This window comes from Drosophila gunungcola, unplaced genomic scaffold (genome assembly GCF_025200985.1).
Source record: "Drosophila gunungcola strain Sukarami unplaced genomic scaffold, Dgunungcola_SK_2 000001F, whole genome shotgun sequence".
Classification (NCBI taxonomy): domain Eukaryota; kingdom Metazoa; phylum Arthropoda; class Insecta; order Diptera; family Drosophilidae; genus Drosophila; species Drosophila gunungcola.
Window position 1 is genome coordinate 15999205 of NW_026453197.1, and position 16688 is coordinate 16015892.

Sequence of the window (16688 nt, forward strand, 5' to 3'; positions counted from 1 at the left end):
TTTCCCAGCTGCTAGATTGCTTATTTTATAATATCTAGTTTATAATGGAACAAAGGGTATGTTGTATTGGTCCAAAAATATATGTTCATATAAAAAAACAGAAAAAAGCACACACCTATTTAACTATTATTTCTCAAAAATCTATTTTTTTCTCAACATTAAAGCTCAACCCACAAAAATTGTATTTATGTTTAAAAAAAATTAAAGTTTGGTAATGCAAACTAAGCTCACCCAATAAACCCATTATAAGAAATTGAAATGTTGACTGAAATCGATTTTTGCTATGCATGTAAGCGAAGTTTTTAGCTATCCAATGCATATTTGGGCACGCGAATACAATTTTCTGAGAAAAGTTAAACATTTCCTGAGGAAAACAAAACTTGAATAATTAACATAATTGAAAGGGCCAGTCTGAAATTTTTTTAAAATCGATTTTGCTCTTAGTTATACACTTACACTTTTTAAAATATTTTTGTATCTTATATAGTTTTTGAATGCCAATAAAGTTAAAAACATTCCTTAATATGTACAAACACTTAAAAACAGTCTATTGAGTTCTTTCTTTTAATTCTCAACTGTGGACTAGTTTTCCATGGGTATGATTACAAATTTTTAATTTTTTTTAAGTTTATGATGCTTACACTTATTTAAAACACTAATAATTCTTTATCTTCTTTCTTTTTTTTTGTGCTTTTAACATTTCCGTCATAGTTTGGTTCCGTTTTTACTATAATTTATGAATTTGGCATAAGACAATTTGTTTAGTCGACAAGTTCAGTGGCCTAAAAAACTAGAGGAAATGTATGTTCTTTTCGCTTTCTGTTGGCCATGCAGAAATAGCCCCACACACGATGACTTCGAGGGGTCGTTGGGCAAACTGAAAACTTGGTCAGTGCTTACCTCTGCAGTTTTGGTTGCACCGAGCTCCGTGTATATAAAGACCAAGTGGCGATGGCAGAAGCATCGCAGTCTGCTACCAACCAGTCTAAGAAATCCCCAGCCAATCAACATGAAGTGCATCGCCATCATTTCCACCGTCTGCCTGCTGGCTGCTTTCGTTTCCGCCGACAAGGAGGACAAGATGGTGGGCTCATCCTACGGAGGAGGCTATGGCAAGCCGGCCGCTGCCCCCGCCCCGTCCTATGCCGCTCCAGCTCCTCAGTCCTATGCCGCTCCAGCTCCCCAGGCCTACGCCGCCGCTCCAGCTGCTCCGTCCTACGCTCCGGCCTCGATCCCGGCCCCTCCCTGCCCCAAGAACTATCTGTTCAGCTGCCAGCCCAACCTGGCCCCAGTGCCATGCAGCGCTCCAGCCCCCAGCTACGGATCCGCCGGTGCCTACTCGCAGTACGCCCCCGTCTACGCCCAGGCCCCACTCCAGTGGTAATCAGTAGATGCCCCTGACAACCTTGGAACAATGACAATTGCTAAAAAAAAATTACAAAAAAATATACAATTATGTGAATGCATAACAATTGACTTCTTTCAATTTTTTTTTGGCCTATCTGGGGATATATATGTACTTTGGTCACTCCAAAGAGTAAGCACTCACTTTCGTGAATCATTTGTAGGGTGAAAAAAACGGTTGTACTTTGTAAACTCTGAAGAGTCAAAAGTTGTAAATGCTAGTATAAAACAAGTTAAATGCAAACAGAACCCATTAATTTAAATATTTTATTATTGAATACGCAATCTTAAATGCATTTTGCTTTTTATTGAGTTTTTACTTCCATTTTTGCTATAGGAATTTTGTGCACTTATGTACGTATTATTTTCACTCGATTTAAGCTACATGTTTACCCATCTTGTCGTTTGAGAACATTGCCTGAATTATGAATTGCATAACCAAATAACTCCCCATGCTTTTTTTAAATTTACTGTTTCGAGAGAGCATTGTATTACAAAGAATTATAAAAGACCAAAACACCAAGCTTAAAACCTGTACCAAGAAATTGTCTTTGTCTTTACAATGAAACAAATTTTATATTATAAGACCACGAACATATTTTAGTTTAGTCATTGAAAAACTTTCGAAATCAATTATTTTCCTAATTTGCCAAGAGAGTCAGGTTTGAAAGCTATATATTGTAAATAAAATATTGTTAAAGAATTATAAAATTTAAGTTGCAAACTTCAAATTGTTCTAAAGAAAACGTTTTAAAATCGACGAATTCAAAACCTATGCAATCTATTTAAAAATCTATAAGATAACAGATTTAACTCATACAACCAAATCAATGTCGTTTCAATTTTACTATAATTTAACCAAATGTAAATTTATTTAAGATCGTTTAGATCAGTTTGTCTTAGTTCCTAAACCCATGTCGATTTATTGTCCTCAGTGCCTTCCGTAAATCAAAAAAATTAAGGTATTAAGGCCGCTAAATAAATCAATAGAAACAGCTAAAATCTACTTACTACATGAATACTTTACAATAAGAAGTACAAGAAAAAATGCTTTAAAATGTGAACACATCAAAAAGATTTTAAATCGCTTTGCTCATATTAAAAGGTAGCCCACACATTTATTTTTGCTGTTTAAAACAGAATAGTTGTTGGTCAGTGCTTGATTCAGCAGTTTTGGTTGCACTGCCCAGAGTATATAAAGCCGAAGTGGCGAAGGCAGAAGCATCGCAGTCTGCTACCAACCAGTCTACAAATCACCAATCAACCAACATGAAGTGCATCGCCATCATCTCCACCGTCTGCCTGCTGGCCGCTTTCGTTGCTGCCGATAAGGAGGACCAGATGCTGGGCTCATCCTACGGAGGTGGCTACAGCGCTCCGGCCGCAGCTCCCGCTCAGTCCTATGCCGCTCCAGCTGCTCCATCCTATGCCGCCGCTCCTGCCGCTCCATCCTACGCTCCGGCCTCCATCCCGGCCCCGCCCTGCCCCAAGAACTACCTGTTCAGCTGCCAGCCCAACCTGGCCCCAGTGCCATGCAGTGCTCCAGCTCCCAGCTACGGATCCGCCGGTGCCTACTCGCAGTACGCCCCCGTCTACGCCCAGCAGCCCCTGCGGTGGTAAACTGATCAATTGATGCCACTGACTCACATGGAACAACAGCAAAACTAAAGAAAATAAAAAAATATTTATGTTAAACCATAACATATGAGATGTTTGACTTTTTGGCTTATCTGGGGTGATTTTATAAATAATTGAGAAGTATAAATAGTTATAACTTCAGTAGTCAGAACACAAATTTCAGTTGAATAATTGTTACTATTCTAGCTAAAACTAAGATTTAAAGTTCTTTAGATACAACTTTAAATATTCAAAAAAAAAATGTTTTAGAAAAAACAACCAAAACCTCGATCTATTAAGCTAATGATGGTGCCGCGCCAAATTTATTCTGCTCTTAATAAGCTGTTACTTTTGAACAGTTTAGGTAAGAAACTTTTGAAAGTTTAGGTAAGTTTGTCTTTAATTGTATCCTTTTAATTAACACATTCGTAGTTAATAAATTTACGTAAAAAAAGAACAATAAACGTTAACAAACTTTATAACTTACGTATTAAAGTTGCTGATCGAAACAGCCGAAGCACTTGGAATCAGCTTACTATAAAGCTATAACTACATGAGTTGTTTACAAAATGATGTTAAAGTGAAATAAAAATGGCAAATGTTTTAAAATGTGAAGACTTCAAACAGAATTAAATTCGTTTTGCTCGGATAAAAAGGGGGTGTCAACGCAATCACTTTGCTGTTAAAAACAAAGGAATGGTTGACTTGTCATCAATAATCTTCCGGATCAACTACATCATCAAAGAATCGCGCTGCCTGTAGCTGTTTTCTTATGGCACCCACTTGGGTAAGGATTTTAGGCGATGTTGTTGAAACGGTGAACTTTTGCACGGCAGGAACCTAAAATAGAGCAAAAAAAAATATATATAATTTAAAGATTTATGAAACTTTTTAAAATATTTGAACCTACCTCCCAACGCTTTTTAAGGTTGTCCATTTTTCGCTGTCCGTTTTCAGCCAGGGCTGCTCCAGTCTCCTGCCGCGTCATTTTGGGCATTTCGCGCAGCAGCGGCATCGATAGATTGTGGCCAGCCGCCTCCCTGAGAACCACATCCCGTCTAGCCAGCGATTGAGGTGTCGTCTGAGTGCCTCGATTGCGGGACTCGCTCTTGCTGCGCTGCAACTCCAGCTGCTGCAACTTCTGGTGCTGCTTGGTGGCCAGATCGCCGTAGTTCTTGAGGTAGCGCGACAGCCGCTGATCCGTTTGGCGTCGCATCCGCTCCACAGCCTGCTCGTCGGCGCTGTCCAGCTCGAAACTGGTGTTGGCACTGCCCGAGGTTGTCGGCAGCTGCTCGAGGAAAGACGGTTTCACAGGCGTGGCCTTGTAGTCAGCATGGAACACCGAATTACGCGCTATGTTGACAGAGTATGGTGGCGATATATCGGCTACATTGCTGGCCTTTGAATCGTTAGCCGGCGGCACAGCATAGTTTAGTTCCAGAACTTGAAAGGAATTACTTGAGGGCGGCTCCCTGTTTGTTTCCGTGTCATTGACATGCGTACGTTCCGTGTCCCTGCCGCAGGCCACCTCCTCCAGGCAAAACGAGCACAGATTGCGGCGACAATTCATGCAGACATTCCGCTCCCGCTGGCATGCCCGGCACACATCGCTCTTGGCCAGGCACTGGCTGCACATGGCGTACAGGCGCTCGCATTTGTGGCACACCAGGGCGTAGCTACTCTGGCAGTTGTGATTGGACTCCTCCGGACGATCATCCTCCCGCTCCTCCTGCTCCTCCTCTTCCTTGCCCTCCTCTGAGTCATCGCTTGGTTTCTCTCCAGTTTCTCCATTCCTCTTCGGCTCCTTTTTTTTCATTTTTAAAGCCAATTTCCGCTGGCATCGCAGACAGCAACTCTCGTAGCTCTTGAGCGGCTCATCGCACAGCGGACAAATCTTGTCGCACAGGTGGAAGCACTCGCGTTCGATCTTGGCCATTTGGGGCACCTCAAAGTCCAGCTCAACGGCCGGCGGCAAAGGCTGACCACGTCTGTACTCGTGATGGGCAGAGTTACTGAAATATTTGTACACCCTGTTGGCGTTGCCTTCTGTGCTGATATTATTGGCGTTGTTGCTCTTGCCTTTGGTGCGCGTTGTCCTGGGCGTTTCGGCTAGATTGTTGGTCTCCTTGGCGTGCAGCAACTGGGCATCCTGTTCCAGCTTGGCCAACAACTGTTCACGCATCAAGCGGTTCTGTTCCGAGTCGATGCGAGCCTGTCAGCACAGTGAAGAAATGTTAGAGAAGGTTTAGCTTAATTCAATTACTTAAACAAAGCGCGATAGCAATTAACCATCATTAGATTTGGATAGGCGAAATCGGTGGTCCTAATACTCCTATCAATTACACTTCATTTTCTCTGTCCAGCCATTTATTTTGGGGCCAAAGATTGTGAATCTAATGGTAATACCAATCAATGGGCAATTACGTCTAATCGAATATTCGGTATTACAATCTGATTGGAATCACAATCTACTTATATAAATAAACTCAAGGTTCTTCGATCGGCTTGTTACCCTCTTGTTTATAAATAAAGTGTGTGGTTTGGTAGAGTGATAGAAAGACTAAAATATTGGTTATAATGGCTCCAAAAATATAAATATATATTTCTTTTCAAAATCTATAATGTATAGGAAATCAAAATTTAAATTAATATATTTCCGATTGAATACCATTAAACATTTTATACAAATATATTTAATATTTAACAAAGACATGTTTCTCAAATTTAATATGGCATCATTTATTAAAGTAAACTAAAAGTAGGTTTTAAACTAAGAAAACGTATGATATCGCCAATTAAAACCTACATTTAGGTTACCTAACAAATTTCGTAGATTTCTTTGTGCAAATATGTTATTTGCTTTTTTCTTTAAAGAGTCATCAAAATGACTTTAAATAATATCAGCACTAATATAGGTATTGCCATTATTTCTTACCTTTTCAGCTCGCAGGCGCTCCTTTTCCAACTGCTCCTCCAACTGTATTGTCTTTAATTGTGCCTCCAGCCGTCTGTTGGCAAATATCAAATTGTTTTTTATATAGTGAAAGGCATGTATTCATCCAATGGATTACCTGGTCAGAGCCGCCTCCTGGCGACGCTCCTTTTCCCTTAGCAACTCTATGGACCGACGCTTCTCATCAATTTGCTGCATTAAATCCCGCTGGTAATCCTTCTTGCGAGCCGTTTCCAGCTCGGCACTCCGCAGATTCCGCTCCATAATGCCATCCCCAGTCACAATGTTCGACAGCTCCACATGTCCCAGATCGTGGAGGAGCTTTTGACGTGTTGTACCGGGCCGAATTTTGGGCGGCACATAGTTGGGATTACTATTTACAATTAACTCTAAGTCAGTCTTATCCGTTGTGCTGTGATTGGAGGTGCTTGTGCTGGATTGGCTGGAGCGGTTTTGTGCCGGAACCGCGGCTGGCTGTGATGTCTTCCTCACTTGTCCCGGTCGCGGATGCTTGGTGACCGGCGGATGAAGCATCTACAGGGTATGCAAACAAAATAAAAACATTTATTATTATAAGCTCATAAATCTAACACTGCCTAGCACTACAAATGTTCCGCACATAATCAAAATATTTTCGCATGGTAATATCGAAACGCTCACCTGGTGCTTGAGAAAGTTCTGCTGGTTCTCGCGCTGTCGCTCACGCAAATAATTCTGCCGCTTCTGATTTTCATTGTTAAAGCCGGGAAAGTACGAATAAAATGTGTCCGTAACCCATTGCTCCATATCATCCTGCGTGCGAGAGAGAAAAGAAATGTGAGTAATGAGTGGTTCATTGGGGGGTAAGTGTATATATTTTCATATATTCCTTATCGGGCGCTTTCTTTTCCTTTTCTTTTTTCTAATTCGCGTTGTGTGTTTCGTTCGGCGACACTAACCACCAGCAAGAAGCTTGTATACATTTTTATATGTGGCTAGGGCCACAAATTATTCCGGATCCGTTCTCCGTCCGCTTTTTGGGGTCAGCAGCACCAGCACCAGAACTTCAGCACTTCAGCAGGAGCTGCTCCAGCGAACACTCCACAATGCCTACTGCCATTTTTGCACATAATTTTTATGCCGTCGACATCGCAAATCGCGTGCACCGATGGCATCAACAAAATTATATATAATCCAAACTACAAGTTGTAGACAAGTTGCCGACTATGCTGCTACCTAGTTACTCGGATACTAAAGAGCTAAAGCTTGTTCTATAAAAATAAATAAATTTAATTCCACATGAATAAGTGGCTATATTTTTAGAATTATTCATGGTTTAAATGCTACGTTTTTTTTAAAAACACTTAAAATATTTACATTATTCTATTGATTACTATATTTCAGGAATAGTATAGTACAGTCTGAACAGAAATTCATTATATATATTTTACAAGTTCTAAGGCAATGTTGTTGTTATTGATTGTGTTTCTTTATCCTCATCCTTCAGCTATATATACTCATTCCCATGAAGGGTAACAAAAATAATAACATAAAGGACGAGACGCTTCGTAAAACGACTAAAGGCGCCTTTGGCACTCGGCTGCGACGCCTTTCCACGCCAGTTTATCAACAAGACCCAGCTGTTTCAGCCTAGAGCTGTTCCTCCGGCAGTCGAAAGGAAACCTGCACTTCAATTTATTAGCTGCATGAATTACGCTTCGCTCACTATTAGCCCTGATGATGTGCGCCTTAATTAAAGTACGTTTTAACTTTTTCATCATTTGAGGTGAGTGCTTGAATAGACCGAGGATACCAGAGTAACTGCTTCTGCTTTGCATAATTAAGACCAATTTAAGCTGGCGATTGTTAATAGTTGGCAAAACGTTGAGTCCTACAATGAAAGCTAAAAAGGCAATAGCTTTCCAGCAATTCAGGTCAAGGAAAATATCAAAATAAAGACTGCAAATCAGTTGACTAAGTGTTGGCAAGGAGGGACCTGAATTAAGGGTCACGCAGTTTATCTTAGTTGGGGGGAAAAGGAGGCAAGTCCGGGTTCAGTTTTTTCCTATGCCTTTAACCAAATTCTAGAGCCTAGACAACAGTGGTTTGCAATCTGAAATCCTTAGGTCTTTAAGAAAACCAATTTATTTATTATATACATTTCTAGATCTTGAACCAACCAAATGATATTTGTTTTAATTTGGTATATTAATATTAATATCTTTTAATATTTAGTTAGACATATTTGTAAAGTTAAGAAGCCCACTGTATTTCGGCAATTTCAACGACTCTGTTTACTACGCCCATTCATCGCATTTTGTTGCGTGTCGCCTGGAAATTGGGTTAACTAAGTGCCAGCTAGTTTGTGTACGAAAAGTGCGAAAACTGATGAAAATGCGCGTGAAAGCTGAACGGGAATGGATGCCTTTGTTGTCGCCACGCATCGTTGTAAGTTCAAGGGCAGTTCAATGAATTTAAAAAGGTATTATTAAAAGTTTGTTGAATACTTTGACAGTCAAATGACCTCAATTTACCCTAAGCAACGTCATGAAGAAAGGAAAACGATAAGTTCGGCAATCCTCAACAAGCAGTTTAATAACGACTTGTCTGCTCACAACCTTTTGTCCAGGTCATAACTTTCGTTTACAACACAGTAGTATAATTCTAATGGTGTTCAAGTTTCCGTGTGTGCCTCAATTTTATTAGCAAAAAGTTATCTATGTATGAATGTATATACACGAAAATGCATGCAATTCTAATACAATTTTGATAATATTTGTAATTCAGCTTGGAGTTTCAGTTAAACGGAAAGAAATGAATTGTGTTTGTTTGATTGACCTGTTTTTAAATTTATAGGAAAGGAAGGAAGCAATAGTTGTATCCATTATCATTAGCAATTTATGAAATTCATCGCAGGGCGGAGTTGACTGGTGGGCGTGACCAGCACATGTAGAATGTACACTTTCACACCAATGAACGTTGGAAAGGGAAGTGAGTCGACAAAATTATAGTTATAAGCCATACACGTTATAGAGAAAAAATATATAATTTGGATTTAAGAAATAAAAAGTGGGAGAGAATTTGTTAATCTATGTTTAATTCTTTAAAAAAAAGTTCGGTTTATAAACATTAGTTTAATTATAATAAATGTTACTGAAAATCAAAGCCGAATAATTCGTTGGCGAATTATAGTTAGACAATTTATTGATTGACAATTAAATTTAAACTTCCTTAGGGTTAACTGAACCATGTCAGTTTTGTGTATTTTTAGGATTCGTTCAATATTTGGTTTACGTCATTTAGATTTTTGGGTTAACTTGTTGGCGCTTGCTTGCCGGCATTTGCCAAATCAAGTCAATTAGACTGCCCATTTCATTGTGTTCCATTCGATGGGTTTTAGATTTGCCGGCAATCAGCGGCACACCCGCACATTCCGCTCACCTCGTGTGGGTAAATTTGGTGGGTTTATAGAGAACCGAGTGAGTAGTGTGCTAAGTAATTTCAAGTTCAGGTCAGTCAACAATAGCAAACGCAACAAACGAGCTTCGAATTACAACTGAGAGCGGTGCCAGCAAATTCATTAGGCGAATGGCTATGGCTATGGCTCGTTCACAGAGCAGAGCCGAAATGGTTGGTAACTGGAGCACGGAATGGACTTACTACTTGTACAGTAGCAAAAAACTACAGCCATGCAACATTGATAGCGGAAGGAAACGAGGCCAAACTCAAAACGCAACAAAACACGGAATAGTCAAAAGAAATTATGTGAATAATTAAAATGCCCAACTAATTTGGCTGTTTTCGAATCCACACAAACACACAGCTGAGGGTGCAAACTGATAGGCCATGCTATCTAAACGGTAGGGTGAACTATGGACAAGCAATTATTGACTAGCCCTGCGAGAACTCACAGCATTTAAATAATGCAAATTGAAAAGTGAAAACGGGAATGCCCAGACATCTATTTATTATGCGCCTTAAGCAACTTTAAATTCTCTAATTACAAATGCAGCTAGTATAGTAAAAGTAAATGCTCTAACAACTACAACTCTGATAAGCTTAGTTCTATGATTTCAAGTTTTACAACTGAATAAGTCGGAAGATGACAATATAAGTTATCTACTAAAATGGCCATATAAAAATATGTTAAAAATAGATTTTCAATTACAGTTTAATTTGTCGAGCTCGAGTTTTTTTTACCTCGAAGCTTCTTATTTGGAACTGGAAGCAGAAATAATCGCAGGGAAGGGTGTAACATAAAAAAGGAAAGCCATATTGAACTAGTTGTTGAAAGCTATTCTAAAATATTTACTTCTTAAGAAAAAAAAACAATAAAAATAAATGAAAACCTATATCATGGTTTAAACAGGTACTAGGGCTTTAAAATCTCGATAAGCTTCGACTCACTGAATTGCACACAGCTAGTTAGAACTGAGAATAAGAACACTTTGAAATCGCATGTGCCACTGATATTAAGTTTTGAAAAGATTTTGGGAAGTGCTCGAAAATACATGATTAGCTCAACGAGGCGTAGAGAAACAAATTTCGCACATTTATGGCCAGCCGCTTGACTAATTGGCAATGCGATGCGGTAAGAGGCGCCAGTGAAGCGCAACGCACATTTTGGAACTTAAAAGCGGATCACTAGATGTGCACAGAAAAAATTTATATTAAACCTAGATTAAATTTATATTTCCCAAAATATGACTTTATAGATCAACTCTTATCGTGAACTCTTATTGTGAATAATATGCTTATTAAATCAAATTTACTTAGTTTTGATATTAGTTTAGTGAATATCAACTACTACATTCCAATATAGCGATTTGTTATTTTGTACATATGCAACTTGAACAGTTCATGTACATATATGATATTTTAAAAGTTTATTATACTATTCTTATTTCAGTGTACTCACCGACCGACGGATTGGGAAGCGGTTCTCACTGAGCGGCCGCTCGTTCTCCAAATTGCGCCGCATCGACGCATCCGGCGACTTGTACTGACGAGCGCTGCCGACGAGCAGCTGGCGCTGATTCGCGAATTCCTTGGTCGATTTCGAGGGGCTGGGGTGCAGTACCTCCTCCACCGCCTCCTTCTCGGGCATTTCCCCCCCATCCACCCCATCCAGGTGCAATTCCAGGTGAAGTTCTTCGTTTTGGCTGCCGGTTGCCAAGGAAGACGCCTCGGTGGCGGGTTCATTGGCCTCCATAGACTCCGTAAACTCCTTGGCCCTGCGACATTGCACTTTGGGGTCAGTGGAATTTATTAGCAGGGCGGCGGGGCAAGGGTTTTGGTTGGCCAGGCGCTGGCGCTCCTTTTCCAATTGCTGGCGCTCCAAAGAAAGGAACTGTTGCAGGTCCATCTCTGAAACAAAAGATATGGCTATCAAACACACCACAAAAATGGGCTAATATCTAAAGTTCTGGTCTTCCTGGGAACCCACCATATTGCAAATTGATCCAAATCACTTTTGGACACTCAATGCCAACGCAACAATGCTTTTGTTCTTATTTGCGCACTATTTAATTGGTTAATTGACGCTACGCTTTCAAAAAATGTTGAATGTTTTCCGCGTTCTTTTTTCTTCAGAGTGACCGTTTTTGACTACCTGTTACATCTCGTGCCACAGACACTAACGCGTTGCACTAGTACCAAAAATGGTCACCCTTAAGCAGCAGTGTTGGAAAATTTCAAACCGGAAACTGTTGGCAAACTGTTAAGTTGTAATTTAAAATTTTAAGTTTAAATATTTGTAATTTTTGGTAAAGATTTTTGTACATGTTAAAAATGACTTTTTTACTATTGCCTACAAATTTTAAATACAAAACCACTTTTTTCAAAGTTTAAAAAGTAAGTTTGAACAGAAATAATGATTAATCGTTATTTACTATTTAACATTGTACAAAGAAAGTATTCCGAGCCACACTAGTCAGAGCTATTATTATATTCCTTCATTCTTTTTGTGGTAATTTCATAAATTTGTTTAACAAAAGGAAAACACAGTCTTTAGAGAAAATTTGTGGCAAATGTATAGATATTTTTTAAACCAGGAAACTGTGTATATTTTTTCTAAAATCTCGAAACCAAGTAAATAAGTAAAGTAATCCAAACCAGATATCGCGATGGGCTCTATGGGCAACCAGTTCATCCTGTCGCGGGAGCGTCGCCGCTTTGGGAGGCAGTGCCTCTTCTCCGACCACAACGAGATGATCCTGAGTGTGCAGTCCAGTGGACGGCTGCGCCTCAAGTACATTCTGCGCAATCCGATCAACGAGAAGACGCAGCTGAGCGAGCAGTACGCCGTGTCCACGGCTCTGACCCACAACGTGACCCTGGATTCGCACGGGATCAATCACTTCGAGGGCGGCTGGAATGTCAAGGAGGTGAATGTGGCCGACGAGGAGTCCACAATGCGCTACCGCAAAAAGGTCGAACGCGACGACTCCTGGGGCATCGAGGTGAACGAACTGATGCACAGCGTTATGGACATCAGTTCGGCCAACAATGCTGTCAACATCTATCAGGACTTCTTTGAGGATCTGCCTGCGGATCTGGGTAGTGGGATTAGCATGAAGATTGCGGCCAGGGGCATTCACATTTTCCACGACCTCTGGATTCCCGCCCGCACTCTCAAGATGTGTGAATGGCTGAACAACGATCCCAATCAGTTTCTCCTGACGTACTGCAACGCGAGGAGCCTGTCTCCGGATTACTCAAAGCCGTTGAACATTTTGCCGGATTTTGGCAACAACAATGCCAATGCGATCTACATTTGGGACTTCGACGACGCCATTCGTCCGGTGGCCCACTTCGATACGAAAAGCGTGCTCCGGATCGCCAAGGTGTGCATTCGGGATGAGAACTACATGGTGGGTGGACTGCAGGAGGGTCAGGTGTGCTTCTGGCAAACGGACAGCATGGGCGGCGCCAAGGCGATGTGCCCCCTGGAGGCTAGCCATCGCGAGGAGACCTCGGCCCTCTGCTGGGTGCACTCCAAGCTGAACACGGAGTTCTATTCCGGCTCGCTGGATGGCTCGATCAAGTACTGGGACACCCGGGATCTGCTCATGCCGGTATACGAGGTGCTGGCCGAACCGTATCCCAGGCAGGAGCAAAACCGACAGGACGCACATGGCGTCACTGTGCTGGAGTTCGAGTACACCATCCCGGTGCGCTACATCGCTGGTACGGACATGGGCTACGTGTTCGTGGGCAACCGCAAGGGAGCCACTCCGCCGGAGACCCTCGTCGGCTGCTACCACCTATTTGCCGGCCCCATTCGCGCCGTGATGCGCAATCCCTTCTTCGTGAAGAACTTCATCCTGATCGGGGACTGGCGGGTGCGCATTTGGTCGGAGGAGGTGAAGAACTGCCCCAGCACCTTCTACATCCGCCGCAAGCACCAGGTGATCAGCGGAGCCTGGAGCACGGGACGCTGCTCGCTCTTCTGCATCGGCGATGTCCAGGGCAACCTGGAGTTCTGGGACCTGCTCATGTCCCACTCGGAGCCAATCATGACCATCAAGTACAAGCACGCCATCACCCATTTGGTGTTCAAGCCGGACGGATCCATTCTCACCGTGAGTCTGGCCAACGGCGACTGTGCCATGCTCCGTTTGGAGGAGGGCATGCGCAATGCCACTGTCAAGGAGAAGTCCCTCATGATGGCGGTAAGTTCTAGTAATCCTTTCCAGAAATCGTTCTTTTTTTTACCCTTGTTGAGAGGGAAACTCACTTTTAATTCTACTAAAAAATAGGTTTCTTGTTTTTATTATTATTATTTTGGTTTCTTATTTATTTTTTCCAAGTGCAGATGTTTGAGCGCGAGATATCGCGCTGCAAACTTTTGGAGGCTCGCGAGGAGGAGATTAAGCTGAAGAAGCGCTTGACCTCAATTCATCTGGAGGAGGAACGCAAGTCCAAGGAGAAATTGGACGCCAAGAAGAAGAAAATTCAGGCCAAGAAGGAGCAGGAGCCAAAAGTGGAGGATGAGGCCACCATGTTCCTCAGGATGATAGAGAACGACACTGAATTCAGCCGGGCTCTGTTGGATTTCAACGAGGTCATCGAAAGCGTCACCAACAAGCGATCCAAGCGGGTTTTCGTCACGGAACGCACTGTTTTCGAGAGGGATGCACCGATGCCGGTGCAATAAGGAAGGAATTGTATTGTACCAATTGTATCTTGACATTTTCATAGAGAATTATGTAACCAGTTTATGCATCTTAATAAAAGCAATTTGAACCAAGTTTGGGCTCAAGAAAAATCGCTTTGTGATTCGATATTTAAAAAAAATAAAAAAAGTTTGATATAATTAAGAAAAGTAGGCTGTTAATATGACATTAAACAAATAAAATCAGTAACTGAAAATTTGCCGGGTATATTCAGGAAGCTTAAACATCTTGTTTTGTTTTTTTTTTAATCCATTCCAGACTCTTGATTTCAGAACTTCAGGATGGCCAGCAGTTCCAAGGTTATGGATAAGAGCTTAGCCTGGTATTCCAGCTTCTTCAGCACCATTAAGCAGATGCCGATTAATATAACACTCGTGATTATTTCCACCATCGTGTTCTACAAGGTTGTGAGACTTACCAGGCGTCGTCATCAAGGTCATCGCTATGAGAGTCCAAGGGAAGGAGGTCCAATCGATGTGGGAAAGGATAAGCTTCCACCTCTACGGAAGGACTTTACGGTCCCTGAACTTCGCGAGTACGACGGAAACCGGGAGGACGGTCGCATCCTGGTGGCCATCAACTTTAATGTCTACGACGTCTCGCGATCCAAGCACTATTACGGACGAGGTGGCGTTTATCCAACCTACGCCGGACGGGATATTTCACGGAACCTGATCCATTTCTCGGTGGAGTCGAATGAGAGCGAGGAATTCGATGATTTGAGCGACCTTTCGATCAGCCAAATGAACACTTTGAGGGAGTGGGATCAGCAGTACAAGGAGAAGTATCCACTGGTTGGAAAACTTTTGCGCGAAGGAGAGCCGCAAACCAACTATGCGGATGAGGAGGATTTTGAGTTGGAACAGCAGGTTCAGGATGGCTAACATTTATATAAAATTTGTGGAAACTTTAATAAAACTCAACTGACTTAAACCGCACAAATAAAAGACTCCGTTTCGAATACAAATGAACTACATTTAAATAGTTGGGTCAATTGATTGAATTGGGTCTAAGGAAATCTCTCGAATAAAAAAAATTTAATTTCGATTAAATACTTCTTCAAAAGAGCTCTTATAGCTTTGTTAATTGCTAATCTTCGGTACATTTTTTTCTGTTTTGGAAAGCTTTGTGGATATTAATTTTAACTAGATTTTATATAATTACTTTAAACAGAAGTTCGTGTAAATATTGTAAGGAACAAATATAGGAAGTAACCCAAAACGACAAATTCAAATAAAAAAATAAGTGCCAGAAATCATCCCAATAAATTTAAATTTTCAAATTGTGTGCGCCTAACAGCACGCACTTAACAGCACGGTGTCGGCACGTGGAAGTATTTTTTAGCCCCTTTTCTGCGCACGCGGCAGCCACACTAATTTGGCTCTGCTTTTCGTTTCCACTTCCGTTTTCTTTTCTTTTCGTGTTTCTACGCCAGCAAGATGAAGTATGTTATCGAAATTTGTGCAAATACACGGTTAATTGTGTTATTTGGCATAGGCCAAGCCTATTTCGGCAATAATATAGAGTGCCCCCGCTAATAAGTGTGTTTTCATTTACAGAATTGGCTTGTGTGCATTCAGCGGGTACAAAATCTACCCCGGCCATGGCAAGACCATGGTTAAGGTCGATGGCAAGGTAAGAACTCCGGGGATACTCCGTGGACTCCAGTGACTAATGAACGCTTTCGTCCTTCCAGTCCTTCACCTTCCTGGACAAGAAGTGCGAGCGCTCCTACCTGATGAAGCGCAATCCACGCAAGGTTACGTGGACCGTGCTGTACCGCCGCAAGCACCGCAAGGGAATCGAGGAGGAGGCCTCCAAGAAGCGCACCCGCCGCACCCAGAAGTTCCAGCGCGCCATCGTCGGCGCCTCGCTGGCCGAGATCATGGCCAAGCGCAACATGAAGCCGGAAGTGCGCAAGGCGCAGCGCGACCAGGCCATCAAGGTGGCCAAGGAGCAGAAGCGTGCCGTCAAGGCCGCCAAGAAGGCTGCTGCCCCCGCTCCCGCCAAGAAGTCGGCGCCCAAGGCCAAGGCCGCCAAGGTCACGCAGAAGGCTGCTCCCCGCGTCGGAGGCAAGCGGTAAACACCGGTAAACCCAACCAACCATCTCCTCCTCGACGGTAGTGATGTGCTAAAGTTAATCCAGGATTTAAGGAACCACAAGTGAATTGAAAATTAAACAAAAAGCCGCGAATGCGAATTCGCGGTGATCAAAAAAAAAAAGCTATCGCGTGTTCTTGTTTTCTTATAAAGTGGAATTAATTAAAAAAAGAAAAATGCACATGGTGATTTTGCAAATCATTTTGGATCAAAAAACATCAAATCAAATAAAACATTTTAATTGGATATCAATATAAGATTTACCAGAAGTACTTGCTATGCATTTGCCTCTTTTAGCATCTTAGTGACTAATTCACATTTGAAATATCCAGAATATTTATGAGTAATGTTCGATAAAAGTGTAACTTTCTTTTAATTAATGATGGCCTAATTTTAAACTGAAAATTTATGCTAGACTTCATTTTAGTTATCCAGAATTAGTTTCTGTTTAATGAATC

The 16688-nt window shown here is 41.7% G+C and overlaps 6 protein-coding genes across 8 annotated transcripts; 5 read left to right on the top strand and 1 right to left on the bottom strand.

Moving 5' to 3' along the window:
* Nucleotides 1-969: 969 nt before the first annotated feature.
* Nucleotides 970-1476, top strand: LOC128261767 (vitelline membrane protein Vm34Ca). Its single transcript, XM_052995621.1, has one exon. It carries the CDS (start codon nucleotides 1010-1012, stop codon nucleotides 1382-1384), a length of 375 nt encoding a protein of 124 aa, XP_052851581.1. The 5' UTR covers nucleotides 970-1009; the 3' UTR covers nucleotides 1385-1476.
* Nucleotides 1477-2613: 1137 nt separating this feature from the next.
* Nucleotides 2614-3105, top strand: LOC128261799 (vitelline membrane protein Vm34Ca-like). Its single transcript, XM_052995663.1, has one exon. The coding sequence runs from the start codon at nucleotides 2674-2676 to the stop codon at nucleotides 3022-3024; it is 351 nt and encodes a 116-aa protein (XP_052851623.1). The 5' UTR covers nucleotides 2614-2673; the 3' UTR covers nucleotides 3025-3105.
* Nucleotides 3106-3413: 308 nt separating this feature from the next.
* LOC128262108 (uncharacterized) lies at nucleotides 3414-11555 on the bottom strand. Of its 3 annotated transcripts, XM_052996172.1 has the most exons (7): nucleotides 11400-11555; nucleotides 10872-11320; nucleotides 6635-6766; nucleotides 6093-6508; nucleotides 5957-6029; nucleotides 3932-5233; nucleotides 3414-3861 (listed from the first exon to the last, which is right to left on the bottom strand). In XM_052996172.1, exons 2-7 carry the CDS (start codon nucleotides 11316-11318, stop codon nucleotides 3733-3735), a joined length of 2499 nt encoding a protein of 832 aa, XP_052852132.1. In that variant the 5' UTR covers nucleotides 11319-11320; nucleotides 11400-11555; the 3' UTR covers nucleotides 3414-3732. The 3 variants fall into 3 exon arrangements, with proteins under 3 accessions (XP_052852132.1, XP_052852134.1, XP_052852133.1); XM_052996174.1 differs by lacking the exons at nucleotides 10872-11320; nucleotides 11400-11555 and adding an exon at nucleotides 10361-10411; XM_052996173.1 differs by lacking the exons at nucleotides 10872-11320; nucleotides 11400-11555 and adding an exon at nucleotides 9395-9601.
* A 316-nt stretch (nucleotides 11556-11871) lies between these two features.
* LOC128262518 (dynein intermediate chain 3, ciliary) lies at nucleotides 11872-14222 on the top strand. The gene is made up of 2 exons (XM_052996822.1): nucleotides 11872-13626; nucleotides 13770-14222. Exons 1-2 carry the CDS (start codon nucleotides 12079-12081, stop codon nucleotides 14109-14111), a joined length of 1890 nt encoding a protein of 629 aa, XP_052852782.1. The 5' UTR covers nucleotides 11872-12078; the 3' UTR covers nucleotides 14112-14222.
* A 64-nt stretch (nucleotides 14223-14286) lies between these two features.
* On the top strand, nucleotides 14287-15088 carry LOC128261593 (membrane-associated progesterone receptor component 1). The gene is made up of 2 exons (XM_052995373.1): nucleotides 14287-14334; nucleotides 14403-15088. Exon 2 carries the CDS (start codon nucleotides 14412-14414, stop codon nucleotides 15012-15014), a length of 603 nt encoding a protein of 200 aa, XP_052851333.1. The 5' UTR covers nucleotides 14287-14334; nucleotides 14403-14411; the 3' UTR covers nucleotides 15015-15088.
* A 350-nt stretch (nucleotides 15089-15438) lies between these two features.
* On the top strand, nucleotides 15439-16411 carry LOC128261280 (60S ribosomal protein L24). Its single transcript, XM_052994893.1, has 3 exons — nucleotides 15439-15574; nucleotides 15690-15765; nucleotides 15827-16411. Exons 1-3 carry the CDS (start codon nucleotides 15570-15572, stop codon nucleotides 16211-16213), a joined length of 468 nt encoding a protein of 155 aa, XP_052850853.1. The 5' UTR covers nucleotides 15439-15569; the 3' UTR covers nucleotides 16214-16411.
* The last annotated feature ends 277 nt before the right edge of the window (nucleotides 16412-16688 follow it).